This window comes from Falco naumanni, unplaced genomic scaffold (genome assembly GCF_017639655.2).
Source record: "Falco naumanni isolate bFalNau1 unplaced genomic scaffold, bFalNau1.pat scaffold_58_arrow_pat_ctg1, whole genome shotgun sequence".
NCBI classification, from domain to species: Eukaryota; Metazoa; Chordata; class Aves; order Falconiformes; family Falconidae; genus Falco; species Falco naumanni.
Window position 1 is genome coordinate 140,151 of NW_024427556.1, and position 20,219 is coordinate 160,369.

Consider the following 20,219-nt stretch of genomic DNA (forward strand, 5'->3'; position numbering starts at 1 on the left):
ACCTGTCGCTTCTGTCAAGTTGAGTGGTACCATGGCAAGAGCAGTTGCTATGGCAACTCCGCTTTATCTTGAGGATTTAAGTTCCTCCTTTGACTCCTTTATTTTTCCTCACCTTTCCATTTCCCTCGCCCCCTGGATAGGTTGTTGTAGGTAAGTGCACTGTAATCGAAGCCCTAAACAGGGGGGAGATAATCTTCCTCCTTATTTTCCCTTTGGACTGTGATCAAATTATCCGTCCGTGTACACGAGAGCAACGTATGCGCCCTGCACACGGCGATGCCGTCGGCATACACCGGCGCGTAACTGCACCAGCATCGCCCCTCGTGTTCCCACTTTGGGGCAGCCACAACACGCAGCCACACGGGCATTTTTTCCGGTGGTGAATATGGAAAAAGGAAAGCGGGAGCTGCGCTCCTGGCTCCGCCAGTTATTGCAGCCTCAGGGGGAGTCGCATCACTCCTCTCTTTCTGTGAAATGGAAACTATCGCACTGACCCATCTCCTGGGAGGGAGGTGAGCAAAACCAAAGGCAGACATTAGTTATGGAGAAAACCAATTGCAGGAGAGCGAAGTGTCTGGCAAGACGAGTAGCAGCAAGCCAGGATCGGCGTGTTAAGGTGCAGGTAGCAATTTGCGGCGAGCATCAATATTGAAAGCAAGAGCCTTGTTTGTTTTCAGAAGCGAGGTCGGAAACCCTTCTTGTACAGCCACGTATAGAAGCGAGTCGAGAATCATAATAGCCACTCCGTGCCGCTTTTCACTCTCTGAGATATAAATGGATCTGTATTCTTTAAACAGCTTACGGCCTCGACGCTGATTACGGTTCCTGTGCAATCTGGACTTCGCAATGCTGTAATTTTCATTTTAACTCTTGTCGCTCAAGTGTCCTGCCCAGGTTTCTAGTGCTAGTCTCAGGAAAGAGAGATCAGCAGGACTGACCTTTTGGTACTAAAATCGCAGTGACAAAATACTATACGAGCTTCAAAAGCAGTAATTAATCAGGGAGAGCAGCCACGCGATTTTATTGCTGCTTTGTCACAATGCCCACGCACGTTTGCGTGCGTACGTAGGGATGAAAATGCAGCTCTTTTTGTATGCTGATGTAGTCCATATTTATATTTATGAAAAGGGCTCCTGGCTTTAGGTTACGCAGTAAAAGGTTCATCAAAGGACCCTGGGCCACCTTTCCCTTGTAGCCTCCCTCTGTGCAAGAGAGAAGTGGGGCAGCCACCGATACTCGAAATCCCCGGGAGGGAAGTGCAGATGCTCCTGTTCTGTCCGCTGATGCTTCTTCAAATAAAATAAAAAAAAAAAGGGGGTGGGGGGTGCGGATAGAGATTCTGTATGTCTGAGCTAGGCTGGATAAGCTTCAATTTTGTTTGTACCGCAGTTGATATAAGCAGCAGATTACTAATGCTTCATAACAACCCGATTGATGCCCTCGTCAATTAGAAGCTGGATCCCATAACATCAAAGGCAATAGTCTCCTAAGCATCGAATTTAGTCTTTCATAGCTAGCGATCATCTAACTTTAATTAGCTGCAACTACACGCTATAAATTAGAAGATGAGTATTTAATAGTGATGCTTCTCTATAGATAATTGAGAGACTATATATCGCATAAAACTGCTGATAATACGTCCTTGTTTTTGCCACGTTGAGAAAAAAACTCCGCAATTGAGAGGCAGCCGGCTTTTGCGGCGGAGCACAAAGTACCGTTGTTTAAAGGCCAGAGCTGTCACTCTTGGGGAAAAGGTGATATATTTGCCAGATCAATATAGCAATGATTGCATCTGTTGCGTGAAAAAACAGTTGGAATCAGCCACGCTACGTCTGCTCAAAAATTCTTAAATTAGCGCAGTGCAGCGCAACGGAAAGCCTCAGCACCGCGCTAGATTGCGAACGGTGAGGTTTGAATGAGGTTTTGTAGCTCCTCACCCGTCAGGCACGTGCTGTTAAGATTTTGGGTTCCCTTTCGGGGTGCCCTGGAGACACCGGACCCCCCCTCCCCACGTGCAGCGGACAGAGGGTCTGGGGTCCTGTGGGCGGTGCGACACGCCGCTCAACTGATGGAGGCGCCGCAGCAGCCGCGGTGGTTTGGGAGGACGTCGGGATTGCCACGGTTATCCGGGCGGTCTGGACAATGGCCATGTCGGCGTTTCCTAGCGTCCCCCCAAAAAGGAGGATATGCCGGTGGAAGTCCAGTAACGTGGGAGCCATCCAACACCTGGAAATAGAAAGGAACAAGTGACTCGTCACTCTTTGGCTTGAATTTTGGTAGCTTTTTCCCTTTACCTGGCAGCGTCGCGGTTGTCACGGCAGTTTCCAGGCTCCTTCAGGGAGCTTCTCCTTGGAAACCTCTTCTTCAGGTTTCCCTTTATGGGGAAAAGCCTTATGTTCTTCTCATGGTTGGCTCCGTGCTGAGGTAATCGGGATTACCCTCACAAAGCCAGGCTCCTCCGCTGCCGTTCCCCTCCTCCCCGTCATCTCCGCTAACGCCGCTGCCCACCTGACGGCTGCTGCAGCTGCGTCGCGGCTTGTAGAAATGAGACCTTGCAGCTGCAAACGATGGATGGGAGCAGTCGCATCATGGAGAGATCATTCAAACGTGAAGCATCCGTCTCTTGCTTCCCAAACGTTTCAAGATGCTGTGCTTTTTTTGGAGGAGGAAAGCATCCCCGCTTCCTTTTTTACTCTTGATGCAGAAGTATGATTTTTTTTTTTTTTTTTTTTTTTTTTTTTTTTTTTTTTTTTGTAGTATGAATGAGAATCAATAGCTGTCATTGCTCCCATCGAAAATTTTGGCAGGATTTGTCTGAAAGCTGTATAAATAAGCAACCTGCCATCAGTGCTTCATGACTGTCTGTATCTTCTGGTGCGTGGTCATTTCATTTCCAGGCTGTAGCATCAACCGTGTAAAAATAATTCTTTGGAAAAACGCAGCCAGAGGCCTGATCTCGGTAATGGCTTAGGATTTGATGCTTAGAATGGTCTTTGTTGTTGTTGTTGTTGTTGATTTTACCTCCACAGATGCCACAGATCATCCTTGGGTCTCTCTCTGTGAAAAGAACAGACTCTACCGATGGCTTTTTAATCCCTTTAATCAGCACAGGGGTTTGTGGACAGGATCTGTGCCAAAAGACCTCCTGCCCCAGGGGTCCCCCCAGCGCCTCGAACTCCCCATCCCTCCCTCTGCCCCCAACTCTTCTCCTCCCAGTTGAAATGGCAGAAAAGAAATTCTCTTTCTCAGACCGTCAGAATGGTGGCGTGGGATTGGGGGCAGAGGAGTTGGCCAAAGTAAAAGCCATTAATTTGAGCCCGTCTGGCCGCAGTATTACGTTGTCTTCTGGGCAGCATCGTTATCAATTAGAGTCCAGACAAAAGACTCCGTCTCTGTTTTGAGCGGCTCGGTTTATTGTGTCGTCGTTGACAACGTTGCTAGGAAATATTTCCAATCCCACAGAAGGATGTTTTGTCAGAAGTTCTCGTGAGCGGATTTCACAGTTGGGTTTTCACCAAGGGGCTTTGCTCGGCGCTGGCTGCCTGCAGATGGCACGGGTTATGGTTGAGGGGTGTCAACGCCAAAACCAGTCACGTTAGCGCCGTTGGTTTAAATCTGACAGTTACCATTCTGGTATCGAGCCCTTCGAATGATGGTGGTCACGGGCCAACGCCAAGCACATGGAGACCCGGTGACTTTAGGGGTGTAAGAGAAGAGGCGGTGGGCTTTCAGCTACTAAAAGATTTGTTGGAATTGTGACTAAAATCCACGCTTTCCGTAGCGCTTCTAGGTAATAGGAAACCAGCTCCTGATGAAACTAATGTAAACTAAGAGGGCTTTTTGAGAGAAAACAAAACAAAACAAAACCTGCTGGGCAGTTCTTGTGAAATTTTCAAGAAACAACATTTCTTGAAAAATTTTAAAAAGACCAAAAGCCCCCAAAAGAATAGCAAAGAAAAAAGGGTTTTGCATCCCCGGAGATCTGGGAATCTCCTGGCAGACATGGTTTTACGGTCTCTGTACCGCTATTGTGAAATGTCTTCCATGCAAACTAATTATTTAGGTAAATGACTTTGCTGCAAGCTCCGAGATGAAATAATCCCACTGAGGGGCTGATAAGCTTTACCCTGCTTAGGATCAGGGCGCCCCCGTATCCTGGCCACTTGGGGCTGTCGGGGATCATACGGCATCCCGAAGGCATTCCGTTAACAAACCTAGGATCTAGTAAATGGCGCTTAAACCATTCCTAGGTCACGCTGAGCGCTGGTGGAGACGTTTGGTCTGAAGGTGCCGTTCTCTAAGCGTCGAGGTAAGGAAGCCCGTATACGCCGTTCTTGGGCTACGGGAGCCACCACTCAGTGATTGCTCTTACTGGTCACCTCATTATGAGGCACTGAGCATCACGGAGCTGTTAGAAGATGGAAATCAGGTTGATTTGTCATTCCAAAAGGTCTGAATTTGCCTTTTTCCCCTTCGTCTTCCAAACGCGCTTCCCGCGGGTGTAAAATTACTACAACGCATTTTTAAAGCATTTAGTTTTATCCTGTGGGTTCTGGCAGAACGATGGAGCTTTCCAATGATCCACTTGCACCCCACGTCTGTCCGCGTGCCTTCTGGCCTTTCCTACGCATCCTCCTCGCCACTCACCACTAAAGACCTGCCTTTCTTACAACTGCTGCAACTCCAGCTTGCGCTAATTGGTGGAGTTGATTGGATTTAACCGCTGTTGGGTCATTCACGGCATCGCTGAAATAAAGTAAATAAGGGATAGGGAAGACCCCGCTGTAGAAGCAAGTGTTCCGTAGGCACGAGAGAGAAGACACGCAGAGGTTAACTACTGCCACGGCTATAGGCAGATTGCCTACTCGATGGTGAGCTGTCCCTACTCATCCGCAGAGGTTTCCTTGAAGCTTCCTAAATATGCCACCACAGCTACCTTTTCCCCGGGAGACACGTCTGTGAGTAACTGCTTAGGCAGCGAGGAAACCTTATCTCCTGCCTTATCAAGCCTCGGCGCTTCTCCTTATTCACAGAGCTGAAAATAGCCGCCTATTACCAGAAGAGCTGATAGAAATCAAACGTCTATTCGGTCTCCCTGAACATTTGCACGGAAGATTTGCACGGGGGATGGGAAAAGCCTTCGTTTAGAACCTCCTCTTCTGGATGACAGCTACTGTAAAAATATTTCAGCAATAGCTGGGAATACAGCATATGCCGTTCACGATAATTTAGTCAAATTTCAGGACCGAACTCTCCGTTGAATAATCCTGGCAATCACGCGACGCGGAAAGCTGTTCGGAAGAAGAACGGTGAGCATCAAAGGCTGCTGAATAAGGCAAATAATACGGCCGTTCAGCTAGGCAAATGAATCTTTGTGTAGTTTCCTCTCCAAAGCCTGTTTTTCCTGCAGTAAAAATCACGCTAGCCTCCAAACCCAGCACGCAGCCACGTTCCGGGGTGGGGGGTCGTGATGCTGCTGTTATAAATTGAGGCTGGGGCAATGGTTTAGGAAATTCAGATGGGTCATTCGGGGACAAATATCTACTGGGAGGGTCATTTACTGCTGGGGGTCTCCTCCTTCAGTGGTTCTATGAACCTGTGGTGATGCACGTACATCAGCAAGGGAGCGGTTTTGTTTTTTCGCGGCCACAGACGTTCAGTTGTTATAAATGAAGTGGTAGCAGCTGTGTGTTTGGAGGACTTTTGTTTGAAGGCGTAGCTCTTCTTTCCAGTCTGAGCATCGTATAGCCCTTAGTCCCACGGATGACCGCTCCAAAAAGTGGTACGACAAGGGGTTGGCCTTCACCACCACCCCACCATCACCTTTGTGGCCAGGAGAAGGCCACATGCCCGCCACTATAAATAGATGCAGTTGCACTAACTCCTCTGCGATGGTGCTACTTTACTCCAGTGAGGAACCCGAGCCCAACGTACGGAGAGCGGGGTCTGCAAGGAGGCGGGGTGATCCGTACGGTCCTGTCTGTGGGAATCTGTAACGCAGCCCATAGCTCTCCTTTTGGGATCCTTCTCATCTGTTGGTGTAGTACCGGTGCTACTTTGTGATACAGGGATATTTGGCATTGACAGGGAGCAATCGCAGCGTTAGGGTCACATGGAGGTAAGGAAGCCCGTATACGCCGTTATTGGGCGACGGAAGGGACCACTCGGTGATTGCTCTTACTGGTCACCTCATTATGAGGCACTGAGCATCACGGAGCTGGTAGAAGGTGGAAATCAGGTTAACCTGTAGATCAAAAGGTCTGAATTTGCCTTTTTCCCCTTTGTCTTCCAAATGCGCTTCCCGTGGGTGTCAAATTACTAAAATGCATTTTCAAAGTGTTTAGTTTTATCCTGTTCTGCCATTTAAGTTCTTAAGCATGTTGCTTCAGTTCCTTGATGGAAAGGCTGAGCGTATTCCATTCTGCACGGGGCATGTGATGCCCTTTTATGCTGGAACTTACACGGAGGTGTAAGGCAACGCAGATAGATAAAAACAGTAGATGAGGTGCAGTCGTCCCCACGCCGGCCATCGGTGAGCGTGCGCGCTCTAGTCCACGTTTGTCAGTAATGGCCAGAGGTACTGCCGTGGGTAAAATACTTCCAGCCCTCCCAAGGAACCGAGGGAACGCTAGCGTTTCTCCGCTTGCTCTGGTTGCCGCGTTCACCACCTGCTCCGTTACGTTTCCTTACGGTGGCGGCGCTAGTCAAGAGCTCTCCTTAGGCTCGGTCAACTCGGATGCTCACTGTGCTCATTTTCTCTTCCAGGATGATTCCAGCTGCTAGTAAATCCTTCTTCTTGACTGATCTGGTTGCAGGACGTGAGTACGACCTCTGTGTCCTTGCTGTTTATGACGACGGATTGACGTCTCTGACGGCAACCAGAGTGATCGGGTGCGTGCAGTTCACAACGCAGGAGGAATACAAACAGTGCCGATCCCTTCACGCGCAGTTCCTGGGAGGAACCATGATCATCATTATCGGGGGGATCATTGTGGCCTCAGTTCTTGTTTTCATCTTCATCCTCCTCATGAAATACAAAGTCTACAACAACCACCACAAAAACAAAACGACAAAAGTGAACAATGTCTGCTCTCAAACCAACGGGAGCCAGAGTGGCTCGATGGCTCGATCCACTTCGAAACTTGCAGAGAGACGGGAAAGTTTGCACCAGGAATGCTCGGGCTCTTCCGTCAAAGGCAAAACTGTTGTAGATTTGGATTGTGAAAAAGTGACTCCAACCAACACAACCTTTTTAACAACTGATGCGTTATCTTAATGGCCATTTGATGGAACAGGACACACCAAGGTGGTATTGCTTGAAACATTTTAATGCGAGTGGTTGTATTTTAAGCTTCACTACTATTGTCTATTTTTAAGATCAGATGGTTTAAAAAATATTTTTTTAATCTGTATACAGTTCTTGCATTCTTAACTATTTTGTTTCAATATATTAAATATGAGTGTGTGATTTACAAGATTTTTTTACTGGTTCTTTTATAGCATACACCTCTGGTATCAAGGCAGCAGCACAGCTAAATTCTACTAGGTTTGTCTTTGGTGAAATGCACTATTTTTTTTCCTTTGGTTTCCAACCAGCAGCAAAATTGTACTCTCAGGATCCTCAGACTTCCTTTCTCACGGCAGAGTCACTCAGCGGCTTAAACCACTCACCTCTTCAAGGAACGATTTGTCGTCAGAAGTTACTAGTTTCTCACTAACTGAGTTCGGGGGTTTTCTTGCCATAGGTATGTCGTGTACACGCTTCTCAAAAAAGAAGTAAAATTAGCAGAGGTTCCCCACAGAGAAAGAAAAAACAAAGATACTCTTCAAAAAAAAAAAAAAAAAAAGGGGGGAGAGAAAATTGAAATAGTTTAGCGTATTCTCTCGGTTATTCAGCAGCACAGAAATATGAACTGGCGGTGTTTGCTTTGCAACGGCTGTTGTAAGTTGAGCCTGTGCCTTTGAGAAACCTCCTCTCGCTCTCGGCGGTCGGATTTTGGCTGGGGAGGAAGAATGCCGGGGTTTGTTCTTTCGAAATTGTAAAACTTCACAAACACAATGTGTTTCACCACGCGCGTTTCTGCTGTGCCGAAAACCATCGCCTCCCCTCCGCGAGCGTACCGCTGAAGGGTTGGTTTTGTTGGTTGGCTTTGGGTTTTCGGTTTGGTTTTTTTCTTTTGTTGTTGTTGTGAAATTTGTCGATGGAGGACCCACAGATTAAAGCTTCCGTGTCCTGGAGCACATTGCACTATCTCACTGTGACCCTGCATCTTCAGATGGCTTTTATATCCTGGTCTCTTAATTCCTGTAATAATGCATGAAGTGTAATGTAAGTGGCTGACCGATGAAATGATGTGAATGTGTCTGGTCGAGTAATTTTAACGCATCGTATCGCATTAACGAAATGTTCCTTTCGTTCCAAGGGATACTGCCAGATCAAGATGGGCTCGAAGTTTAGCTTTTGAAATAATTTTTTTTACCTACGAGGAGCTAGCGGCCTCGACTAAACAAAATGTCCCCTTTGCTATCCTCCTTGCCTGGTGATGATTTTTTTTTTTTTTTTTTTTTTTTTTTTTTTGCGTTGCTACTTGGCTTCAAAATTTAAACGAGAGAAAACAGGAATACCTTTTCTTAAACCTCAAGCAATGGAACGTGAAAGCGGTTGACCCTGCAAGCCAGGCAACCAGCTTGTGCCTTTTTAAAAGGTGACCGCGTCGCGACTTAGCAATTAACAGAAGGAAAAAAAAAAAAAAAATTCCTAAGCTTGTCCCTCTGACGGAGTCAAAATGTTTCTCTTCCTGTTTGGATATGGATGGACGGACCAAGTTGCCTGGCGGTGAGCCAAAAGCTGTTGGAACAACGCAGCAGTTGAGCGCTGTCTTTTAATAGAGTGGCTTTGACTAATCGCTGAGGTACGAGGCGGGTTTTTTTGGATGTTTCTGAAATGCGCAGATTGGCCGAGTCCTCTGTTCTGTCGTGGTTTTCCAACATAAACGGAGGAAAAGGTAAATTGAGGGATTTCCTTCCCAGGTATATCGGTGGCGGTGAGGCAAGACTGTGCAGCTATGCTCGTGTTTGCTTAAAAGAAAAAAAAAAAAATCAAAATCCTCGCGTGCCGCTGTGCAAATGGATGCTCGGTGTTCCATAGGTGATGGTGACGGGGGTCTGCGCTTCCCGAGATTTTCCTCTGGCTTCTTGTCTGCCTTCCAGGGATGCAGATAGCGCTGCCATTCCTCAGGTACAACCGCCCGCGGTCACGGATTCAGGATCCTCTTGTCACCGCCGCTTCTTCCAGAAGAGCCAATTAATCCGTTTTTCAGCCCGCCACAAAATCCGAGGCTGGAATTTGAAGGTGGTTTTCCTAACGAGCGCAGCCCGATTGCTACGAGCGGCTCGACCCACCTGTAAAATGTTGTAAAAATCCGTTGATTAGTAATAAACCCAAACTGGTCGGTTTGCTGCTTCGTGGCAGGCACGTGCCCAAGGCGGGTACGGCCACCTCCGCTGGGGGCCCTGGGCCTACAGGCCGCAGCGGTGCCTTGGTCCGCTCCGCAGCTGCCGGCCTGTCGCCTTCTGGGCTTCTCCATCTTTCCGTGAGGGGGAAAAGCGTCGACCCGGCATGAGCAGCACCGGTGGCATCCCTGCCTGCGCGTCAGGGCGGCGGATCGAAGCGTTTCACCCTTGGAAATGGAACCGGGGCCTAGCACGGCCCTCCGTGTTGCTTCAGGAGGTTGAACGTGGTGGAGAACGAGGGTTACATCCCGATGTCGCCGTTCCGAGTTCCTAGAAGCGTAAAATGGTGGAAAGCAGCCGGCCGACGCTTCTGAGGTGTTTATTCCTTCAGGAAGACGATGGAGGGGGGGGAAATGAGGGAGCAGCAGCCAGGCGGGGGGGGGGGGGGGGGGGCGAGGGCCGCGCTCGGCCTCTGTGAGGTGAAGATGGCGCCCAGCGGGGCCCGGCGCGGCGCTGGGGGCACTGGGGACGTGCCAGCAGCTGTTGGGTGCCATGTCGACCCGTCGTGGCTCAGCGCGGCCCCTCCGTGGAGGCAGCCCCCCCAAAGCCTGAGGGATGCTGGAGGAGCCCCCCCACCCCACCCCGAGGGGCGCCATGGTGGCGCGGTCACCCTGGGGCACCTTCAGAGCTCTGGCTGGGGGGAACTGGGATGAACTGGGGGCAGGACGGGGAGGAGGCGGATAAGGACTAGCTGTCCTGGAAATTCGGGGTGGGGGTGACTCTCTTTTTGCCATGGGATCCCCTCAAGGCTCACCTTGTCCCCCCCAGTCCCCTCAAGCCTGGAGCCCCCCGTGTGCCCACCACCCCTCTGCTGTGCTGGGGCTGCCTCAGCTTGCGCTGGTTGCGCCCCCAAGACCCCACAGACGTGCTCTAGGTGCCTCAGTTTACCTCCCGGTCCCCGCAGCGCCCCTCCACCGGGCTCCTTGCACCCTCAGGGACCATTGTGCACGCAAGCCCAGTTGGCCACCAGCCCAGTTGGCCACTGCTGGGGCCAGGGGAGGGTTCCAGGGCATGACCCGACGCCGAGATCCATCCCTTTGTCCTGGAGCTGCCTTAGGCTCCCTCTGGTCCACTCAGGACCCCCCCCCACGAGGCTCTCATTGCACCCCAGACCCCTCTGCAGGGTTCTAGCACCCCAAGGCAACGTGACCCTGGAGCTGCGTCCTTGCTCCCCGTCCTCAAGGAGCCCCCCAGGGGCTCTCCTCACCCTCAAGGAGCCCCCAGGGGCTCTCCTCACCCTCAAGGAGCCCCCAAGGGCTCTCCTCACCCTCAAGGAACCCCCAAGGGCTCTCCTCACCCTCAAGGAACCCCCAAGGGCTCTCCTCACCCTCAAGGAACCCCCAAGGGCTCTCCTCACCCTCAAGGAGCCCCCAAGGGCTCTCCTCACCCTCAAGGAACCCCCAGGGGCTCTCCTCACCCTCAAGGAGCCCCCAAGGGCTCACCCCACATCCAGGGGGATGGAGGGCTCTCAGCAACATCAACCTGGAGCTGCATCCTTGCTCCCCGTCCTCAAGGAGCCCCCAAGGGCTCTCCTCACCCTCAAGGAGCCCCCAAGGGCTCTCCTCACCCTCAAGGAACCCCCCAAGGGCTCTCCTCACCCTCAAGGAGCCCCCAGGGGCTCTCCCCACATCCAGGGGGATGGAGGGCTCTCGGCAACGTGACTCTGGAGCTGCGTCCTTGCTCCCCATCCTCAAGGAGCCCCCAAGGGCTCTCCTCACCCTCAAGGAGCCCCCAAGGGCTCTCCTCACCCTCAAGGAACCCCCAAGGGCTCTCCTCACCCTCAAGGAACCCCCAAGGGCTCTCCTCACCCTCAAGGAGCCCCCAAGGGCTCTCCTCACCCTCAAGGAGCCCCCAGGGGCTCTCCCCACATCCAGGGGGATGGAGGGCTCTCGGCAACATCAACCTGGAGCTGCGTCCTTGCTCCCCATCCTCAAGGAGCCCCCAAGGGCTCTCCTCACCCTCAAGAAGCCCCCAGGGGCTCTACCCATCCTCAAGGAGCCCCCAAGGGCTCTCCTCACCCTCAAGGAGCCCCCAAGGGCTCTCCTCACCCTCAAGGAGCCCCCAGGGGCTCTCCCCACATCCAGGGGGATGGAGGGCTCTCAGCAACGTGACCCTGGAGGGGGGCGTGCAGCCCAGCCAGCAGGGTAGGGGGCTGCGCCGCCAGCATGCTGGGGGGCAGGGGGTCCAACCAGGCTCTGTGCTGCTTGCTGGGCAGCTCCTGATGGACCGCAGCCAGGAGAAGCCGGCTGAGATCCGCGGCGGTGATTGGGGAGCACGGACTGAAGGGGGTGCCTGGGGGGGGGTTGGGGGGGGTCTCCGCAGGTGCGGGGGTTCATCCCGGCTCCGTTTCTTTCCTTCAGACCCCGGAGGACACCAGCAGTGGCTCCATCCTGCTCAGCCCACCTCCATCCTGAGCACCCCCCCCCCCCCCCAAGGATGCGGTGAGCGTGGCGACGCACCCCGCCATCGCCCAGCAGAGGTGCAGCTCTCCTCCGGGAAAAGTCTGGAATTCCAGAAAGCTGGAAAAAGGAGCCTGAACCCAGGGGGTCCTTCGTGAGCCGCGAGGAGAGGGGACGGGATGGGATGGGTGGTCCCAGCTCCAGCCTTCCCGCGGGCCCCCCAGCATCCCGGAGGATGCACAAGCGCCAAGCGGAGCACAGAAGAGTTAAGGGGGCCAGAGGGACCCTGGTCAGGGGGTCCCCATCCACGTCACCCCCTGAAGCCTGATCAGGGTGACCCCCACCTGTGTCACACACAGCCCCCTCCCCCCCACCCCTGCCACAGAGGATGGAGACCACCAGGCGTAGCCAAAGGCTCTTTACTCCCCAAAAAAGCCAACACCGTGGGGTGACACCCACCGTCACCAGGCGGGGGGAGGGGGGGGGGGACAAGGGGACACGACACCGTGGGGTGGGGGGGCACCCCAGTGCCTTGCTCGGACAAAGCGGGGGCGGACGGGTGGGCAGCCGAGGAGGTGGCTTGCCAGCAAGGGGGGACCCACACGTCCGAGCGGCTGGGGAGGGGGGGAGGGGCAGTGCCAGCTCAGGGCCCCCCACATCTTCAGGGCCCCCCCCCCGCCTCAGACCTTCTTCCGCTGCGGCCGCACCCTGGGGAAGAGCTGGGGGAGGGGAAGAGTGTTAGAGGGAGGGGGGTGGGGTGGCCGTGGGTGCTGTGAGACCCCTCTGGGGCCCCGGATCCCCTGCCACGGCCGTGGGTCCTGTGGGTGCTCCCCTAGGTGGCTGCGGGACCCCCAGAGGGATGTGGGTGCTGGGGGGGGGGGGGCTGTGGGGGCTGTGGGACCCCCCTGGGGCTGTTGGGGGGCTGTGGGACCCCATGAGGGATGTGGGTGCTGGGGAGGGGGGGGGGCTGTGGGACCCCCCTGGGGCTGTGGGAGGGCTGTGGGACCCCCTGAGGGATGGGGGTGCTGGGGGGGGGGGGCTGTGGGGGCTGTGGGACCCCCTTGGGCTGTGGGGGGGCTGTGGGACCCTATGAGGGATGGGGGTGCTGGAGGGGGGGGCTGTGGGGGCTGTGGGACCCCCCTGGGGTTGTGGGGGGGCTGTGGGACCCCATGACGGATGGGGGGGGCTGTGGGGGGGGGGCTGCGGGGGCTGTGGGACCCCCTTGGGCTGTGGGGTGGCTGCGGGACCCCCAGAGGGATGTGGGGGCTGGGGGGGGGGGGGGGGCTGGGGGTGCTGTGGGACCCCCCTGGGGCTGTGGGGGGGGCTGTGGGACCCCCTGAGGGATGGGGGGGCTGGGGGTTCCACACTGGGGCTGTGGGACCCCCCCTGAGGGGTGTGGGTGCTGTGGGACCCCCCTGGGGCTGGGGAGGGGGGCTCTGGGTGCTGTGGGACCTCCCCTGGGGCTGTGGGGGCTGTGGGACCCCCAGAGGGATGTGGGTGCTGGGGGTGCCCCCCTTGGACAGGGGGGGGGGGCTGTGGGTGCTGTGGGACCCCCCTGGGACCGTGGGCACTGTGGGACCCCCTGAGGGCTGTGGGTGCCGGGGGTGCCCCCCTGGGGATGGGGGGGGGGCTCTGGGTGCTATGGGACCCCCCTGGGGCTGTGGGAGGGCTGTGGGACCCCCTGAGGGATGGGGGTGCTGGGGGTGCCCCCCTGGGGCTGTGGGGGGGCTGTGGGACCCCCTGAGGGATGGGGGGGCTGTGGGACCCCCTGAGGGCTGTGGGTGCCGGGGGTGCCCCCCCCGGTGCCGTTGGGTGGCTGTGGGCGCTGTGGAACCCCCCCCCTGGCCCCGTGGGCGCTGCGAGACCCCTCGACTCACCCCAAAATAGTTGCGGGGGACGTAGCCCTCGTGGCCGTAGAGGGACCCCCACCACCAGTCGAGCTCCTCCGGGGGCTGGCGGCGCAGCACGGTGACGGGCTCGCCCTCGCGGAAGGACAGCTCGTCCCCGAGCTCGGCGCTGTAGTCCCACAGCGCGTAGACCACCCCGCTGTTCAGCACCCCCATGCTCTGCTCCACCTCTGGGGGACGGGGGGGTCAGCACCCCCCACCCCCGGCACCCCCCGGCCGGCCGCACCCCAAACCCTGAACCGCCCCAGCACCCAGTACACACACCCTGCCCGGTAACCCCTCCCAGTACACATAACCCGCCCAGTAACCCCTCCCAGTACACATAACCCGCCCAGTAACCCCTCCCAGTACACATAACCCACCCAGTAACCCCTCCCAGTACACATAACCTGCCCGGTAACCCCTCCCAGTACACGTATCTCCTCTCCCAGTACACATAACCTGCCCGGTGACCGCTCCCAGTGCACGTATCTCCTCTCCCAGTACCCGTAACCTGCCCAGTAACCCCTCCCAGTACACATAACCTGCCCAGTAACCCCTCCCAGTACACATAACCCGCCCCAGTAACCCCTCCCAGTACACATAACCTGCCCGGTAACCCCTCCCAGTACACATAACCCGCCCAGTAACCCCTCCCAGTACACATAACCTGCGCGGTAACCCCTCCCAGTACACGTATCTCCTCTCCCAGTACCCGTAACCTGCCCAGTAACCCCTCCCAGTACACGTATCTCCTCTCCCAGTACCCATAACCCACCCAGTAACCCCTCCCAGTACACATAACCCGCCCAGTAACCCCTCCCAGTACACATAACCTGCCCGGTAACCCCTCCCAGTACACATAACCCGCCCAGTAACCCCTCCCAGTACACATAACCTGCGCGGTAACCCCTCCCAGTACACGTATCTCCTCTCCCAGTACCCGTAACCTGCCCAGTAACCCCTCCCAGTACACGTATCTCCTCTCCCAGTACCCATAACCCACCCAGTAACCCCTCCCAGTACACATAACCTGCCCGGTAACCCCTCCCAGTACACGTATCTCCTCTCCCAGTACCCGTAACCTGCCCAGTAACCCCTCCCAGTACACATAACCTGCCCGGTAACCCCTCCCAGTACACATAACCTGCGCAGTAACCCCTCCCAGTACACATAACCCGCCCAGTAACCCCTCCCAGTACACATAACCCACCTAGTAACCCCTCCCAGTACACATAACCCACCCAGTACACATACCCCGCCCAGTAACCCCTCCCAGTACACATACCCCGCCCAGTAACCCCTCCCAGTACACATACCCCGCCCAGTAACCCCTCCCAGTACACATATCTCCTCTCCCAGTACTCATACCTTGCCAGTAACCCCTCCCAGTACCCACAACCCACCCAGTAACCCCTCCCAGCAGCAACCCCTCTATTCCCAGCCTGCCCCCTCCATTGCCTCCAGTGCTCCCAGTGCCCCCAGTGCCCCCATTGTTCCCACTGCTTCCATTGCTCCCAGTGCCCTCATTGCTCCCAGTGCTCCCATTGCCCCCACTGCCCCCGTTGCCCCCACTGCTCCCAGTGCTCCCACTGCCCCCAGTGCTCCCACTGCCCCCAGTGCCCCCACTGCCCCCTTTGTTCCCAGTGCCCCCAGTGCTCCCAGTGCTCCCATTGCCCCCAGTGCCCCCATTGTTCCCATTGTTCCCAGTGCCCCCAGTGCTCCCAGTGCTCCCATTGCCCCCAGTGCCCCCATTGTTCCCACTGCTCCCGTTGCCCTCAGTGCTCCCAGTGCCCCCATTGGTCCCAGTGCCCCCAGTGCTCCCAGTGCCCCCATTGCCGCCAGTGCCCCCAGTGCCCCCATTGGTCCCATTGCCCCCACTGCTCCCATTGCCCCCAGTGCCCCCAGTACCGCCTTTGTTCCCAGTGCCCCCAGTGCCCCCGTTGCCCCCGCTGCCCCCAGTGCGCCCAGTGCCGCCAGTACCGGTGAGGTAGCTGCAGCAGTCCGCGTAGCCCTGCCGGTAGGGGTCGCACTTCTCCACGGCCAGGCTGCCGTCGCTGCTGGTGGTGGCGAAGATCGCCGCCCCGTGGCGCACGAGGGCCACGCACACGGCCGTGTCGTTGCACGAGGCCGCGCAGTGCAGCGGGGTCCTGGGGGGGGGGGAGGGGGGCTCCACTGAGACACCCCCGCCCCCTCCCCCACCCCAGTGACCGCTCCGTGACAAGGGGGTGGCGTCCCCTGTGTCCCTCCCATCCCCCGTCGCTGAGGGCACTGGGGGGGGGGGGGTTACCGGGGTCCCCGGCCCCCCAGGGTGGGTGGGGGGGGGTCCCTGTCCCCATCCCACAGCTCTGGGGTCCCCCACACCCCCCCCATGGGGGTCCCCGCCCCCGTCCCACCAGGCCGTGGCCATGTGGTCCCCGCCACCCCCACCCCCCCCCATGGGGGTCCCTGTCCCACCAGCCGTGGCCGTGGGGTCCCCACTACCCCCCCCATGGGGGTCCCCATCCCACCAGCCGTGGCCATGGGGTCCCCACCACCCCCACCCCCAACCCCCCATGGGGGTCCCTGTCCCCATCCCACAGCTCTGGGGTCCCCCACCCCCTCCGCCCCCCATGGGGGTCCCTGTCCCTGTCCCACCAGCCGTGGCCGTGGGGTCCCCGCCACCCCCCCCATGGGGGTCCCCATCCTCATCCCACCAGCTGTGGCCGTGGGGTCCCCACCACCCCCACCCCCCATGGGGGTCCCCATCCCTGTCCCACCAGCCGTGGCCGTGGGGTCCCCGCCCCCCCCCCCCCCCCATGGGGGTCCCTGTCCTCATCCCACAGCTCTGGGGTCCCCCACCCCCTCCCCCTCTCATGGGGGTCCCCGCCCCCGTCCCACCAGCTGTGGCCATGGGGGTCCCCCCCGCCCCCCCCACCCCCCATGGGGGTCCCCATCCCACCAGCCGTGGGGTCCCCATCCCCCCCCCCACCCCCCCATGGGGGTCCCCATCCTCACCCCACCAGCTGTGGCCGTGGGGTCGCCGCCCCCCCCCGGGGGGTCCCCCCCACCCCGCCCCCCCCCCCCCGGGGGTCCCCGCCCCCACCCACCAGCCGTGGCTGTCGGGGGAGTTGACGTCGGCGCCGCGGGCGATGAGGAACTCCACCACGCCGTAGTTGGCGCCGCAGATGGCGTTGTGCAGCGCCGTGATGCCCTCGTCGTTGGGCTGGCTGGGGTCGTTCAGCTGGGGGGGGACACGGGTCACCCTGCTGCCACCCGCTGCCACCCACTGCCACCCACTGCCACCCACTGTCACCCCCTGCCACCCCCTGCCACCCACTGCCCCCCCTGTCACCCCACTGCCACCCCCTGCCACCCCCTGCCACCCCCTGTCACCCCACTGCCCCCCCTGTCACCCCACTGCCACCCCCTGCCACCCCCTGCCACCCCCTGTCACCCCACTGCCCCCCCTGTCACCCCACTGCCACCCCCTGTCACCCCACTGCCATCCCCAAGCACCAAGCACATCGCTCTCCCTGTCCCCAGTGTCCCCCCTCGGCCACCCTGTCCCCAATGTCCCCAGCCCTCGTCCCTGCCACCCTGTCCCAAATGTCCCCAATGTCCCAGCTCAACCACCCTGTCCCCAACATCCCACCTTGGCCACCCTGTTCCCAACGTCCCCCCTCGGCCACCCTGTCACCAATGTCCCCAGCCCTTGTCCCTGCCACCCTGTCCCAAATGTCCCCAACGTCCCACCTCGGCCACCCTGTCCCCAATGTCCCCAGCCCTCGTCCCTGCCACCCTGTTCCAAATGTCCCCAACGTCCCACCTCGGCCACCCTGCCCCAAATGTCCCCATTGTCCCCCCTCAACCACCCTGTCCCCAATGTCCCCCCTCGGCCACCCTGTTCCCAACGTCCCCCCTCGGCCACCCTGTCCCCAATGTCACCACCCTGTCCCCATTGTCCCACCTCGGCCACCCTGTCCCCAGTGTCCCCCCTCGGCCACCCTGTCCCCAATGTCACCACCCTGTCCCCAGTGTCCCCCCTGGGCCACCCTGTCCCCAATGTCACCACCCTGTCCCCAATGTCCCCCCTCGGCCACCCTGTCCCCAATGTCCCACCTCGGCCACCCTGTCCCCAATGTCCCCACTGTCCCCATTGTCCCACCTTGGCCACCCTGTCCCCAATGTCCCCAGCCCTTGTCCCTGCCACCCTGCCCCAAATGTCCCCATTGTCCCCCCTCGGCCACCCCGTCCCCAACGTCCCCCCTCAGCCACCCTGTCCCCATTGTCCCCAACGTCCCACCTCAACCACCCTGTCCCCAGTGTCCCCCCTGGGCCACCCTGTCCCCAATGTCTCCACCCTGTCCCCAGTGTCCCCCCTCGGCCACCCTGTCCCCAATGTCCCCACCCTGTCCCCCGTGTCCCCCCTCGGCCACCCTGTCCCCAATGTCCCACCTCGGCCACACTATCCCCGTTGTCCCCACTGTCCCCATTGTCCCACCTTGGCCTCCCTGTCCCCAATGTCCCCAATGTCCCCAGTGTCCCCAGCGTCCCACCTCGGCCACCGCCTGCTGCACCACGTCCAGCTCCCCGGTCAGGGCCGCGTCCAGCAGCAGCACCAGGGGGTTCAGGCGCACGCGGGCCCCGGGGCGTCTGCGGGGCGAGGAGGGGTCGCGCAGGGCCGAGCGACGCTCCTGCGGCAGCCAGGGGGTCAGGGGGACCTTGGGGACACCCCCTGGGGCACCCGGCGCTGGGCGGCACCCGGGGGACCTTGGGGACATCGTTGGGGCACCCGGGGGACCTTGGGGACATCACTATGGGGCACCCGAGGGACATTGGGGACACCATGGGGGCACCCGAGGGACATTGGGGACATCGCCGTGGCACCCAGGGGACCCTGGGGACATCGCTGGGGGACACCAGGGACCATGTGGCACCCTGGGGGTCTCCAAGGGCCACCAGCCACCCTGTGGCACCTCTGGGGGGTCTCCAAGGGCCACCAGCCACCCTGTGGCACCTCTGGGGACACCAGGGGACACCAACCACCTTTTGGCACCCTGGGGGTCTCCAAGGGCCACCAGCCACCCTGTGGCACCTCTGGGGACACCAGGGGACACCACCCTCCCTGTGGCACCCTGGGGGTCTCCAAGGGCCACCAGCCACCCTGTGGCGCCCTGGGGGTCTCCAAGGGCCACCGGGCACCCTGTGGCACCTTGTGGCACCCTGGGGGGGGACACTGGGGGACACTGGGGGACACCAGGCACCATGTGGCACCCTGGGGGGCTCCAAGGGCCACCAGCCACCCTGTGGCACCCTGGGGGTCTCCAGGAGACACCAGCCACCTTGTGGCACCTCTGGGGACACCAGGGGACACCAACCACCTTTTGGCACCCTGGGGGTCTCCAAGGGCCACCAGCCACCCTGTGGCACCTCTGGGGACACCAGGGGACACCAACCACCTTTTGGCACCCTGGGGGTCTCCAAGGGCCACCAGCCACCCTGTGACATCTCTGGGGCCACCAGCCACCTTGTGACACCCTGGGGGGCTCCAAGGGCCACCAGCCACCCTGTGGCACCCTGGGGGGGACACTGGGGGACACTGGGGGACACCAGGCACCATGTGGCACCCTGGGGTCTCCAAGGGCCACCAGCCACCCTGTGGCACCTCTGGGGACACCAGGGGACACCAACCACCTTTTGGCACCCTGGGGGCTCCAAGGGCCACCAGCCACCCTGTGGCACCTCTGGGGACACCAGGGGACACCACCCTCCCTGTGGCACCCTGGGGGATCTCCAAGGGCCACCAGCCACCCTGTGGCACTTCTGGGGACACCAGGGGACACCAACCACCTTTTGGCACCCTGGGGGTCTCCAAGGGCCACCAGCCACCCTGTGGCACCTCTGGGGACACCAGGGGACACCACCCTCCCTGTGGCACCCTGGGGGATCTCCAAGGGCCACCAGCCACCCTGTGGCACCCTGGGGGTCTCCAAGGGCCACCAGCCACCCTGTGGCACCCTGGGGGTCTCCAAGGGCCACCAGCCACCCTGTGGCACTTCTGGGGACACCAGGGGACACCAACCACCTTTTGGCACCCTGGGGGCTCCAAGGGCCACCGGGCACCCTGTGGCACCTCTGGGGACACCAGGGGACACCACCCTCCCTGTGGCACCCTGGGGGATCTCCAAGGGCCACGACCGACCCTGTGGCACCCTGGGGGTCTCCAAGGGCCACCAGCCACCCTGTGGCACCCTGGGGTCTCCAAGAGCCACCAGCCACCCTGTGGCACCTCTGGGGACACCAGGGGACACCAACCACCTTTTGGCACCCTGGGGGTCTCCAAGGGCCACCAGCCACCCTGTGGCATCTCTGGGGCCACCAGCCACCCTGTGACACCCTGGGGGGCTCCAAGGGCCACCAGCCACCCTGTGGCACCTCG

General features: G+C 58.9%; 2 protein-coding genes across 4 annotated transcripts in view; one reads left to right on the top strand and one right to left on the bottom strand.

Moving 5' to 3' along the window:
• Positions 1-9,804, top strand: part of LOC121082287 (leucine-rich repeat and fibronectin type III domain-containing protein 1-like protein) — a 56,298-nt gene extending 46,494 nt beyond the window's left edge. For 2 of the 3 annotated variants that reach the window (XM_040581629.1, XM_040581630.1), the window contains one exon: positions 6,766-9,804. In XM_040581629.1, the coding sequence (XP_040437563.1) occupies positions 6,766-7,276 (511 nt within the window). In that variant the 3' untranslated portion in view covers positions 7,277-9,804. The remainder of the gene's footprint in view (positions 1-6,765) is intronic. The other variant, XM_040581631.1, reaches the window with a different exon arrangement.
• Positions 9,805-12,319: 2,515 nt separating this feature from the next.
• Positions 12,320-18,561, bottom strand: LOC121082284 (relA-associated inhibitor-like). Its single transcript, XM_040581625.1, has 5 exons — positions 18,337-18,561; positions 16,888-17,021; positions 15,782-15,948; positions 13,790-13,989; positions 12,320-12,631 (listed from the first exon to the last, which is right to left on the bottom strand). The coding sequence occupies exons 1-5, from the start codon at positions 18,559-18,561 to the stop codon at positions 12,593-12,595; spliced, it is 765 nt and encodes a 254-aa protein (XP_040437559.1). The 3' UTR covers positions 12,320-12,592.
• Positions 18,562-20,219: the final 1,658 nt, after the last annotated feature.

Coding starts and splice junctions, on each gene's coding strand:
- LOC121082284 (XM_040581625.1), bottom strand. CDS start 18,561: ATGTCCCCAAGGTCCCCCGGGTGCCGCCCAGCGCCGGGTGCCCCAGGG. Junction 13,990..15,781: donor CTGCTGCAGCTACCTCACCG/GTACTGGCGGCA, acceptor CCCGTCCCCCAG/AGGTGGAGCAGAGCATGGGG. Junction 12,632..13,789: donor TCCCCCGCAACTATTTTGGG/GTGAGTCGAGGG, acceptor CCCCTCCCCCAG/CTCTTCCCCAGGGTGCGGCC.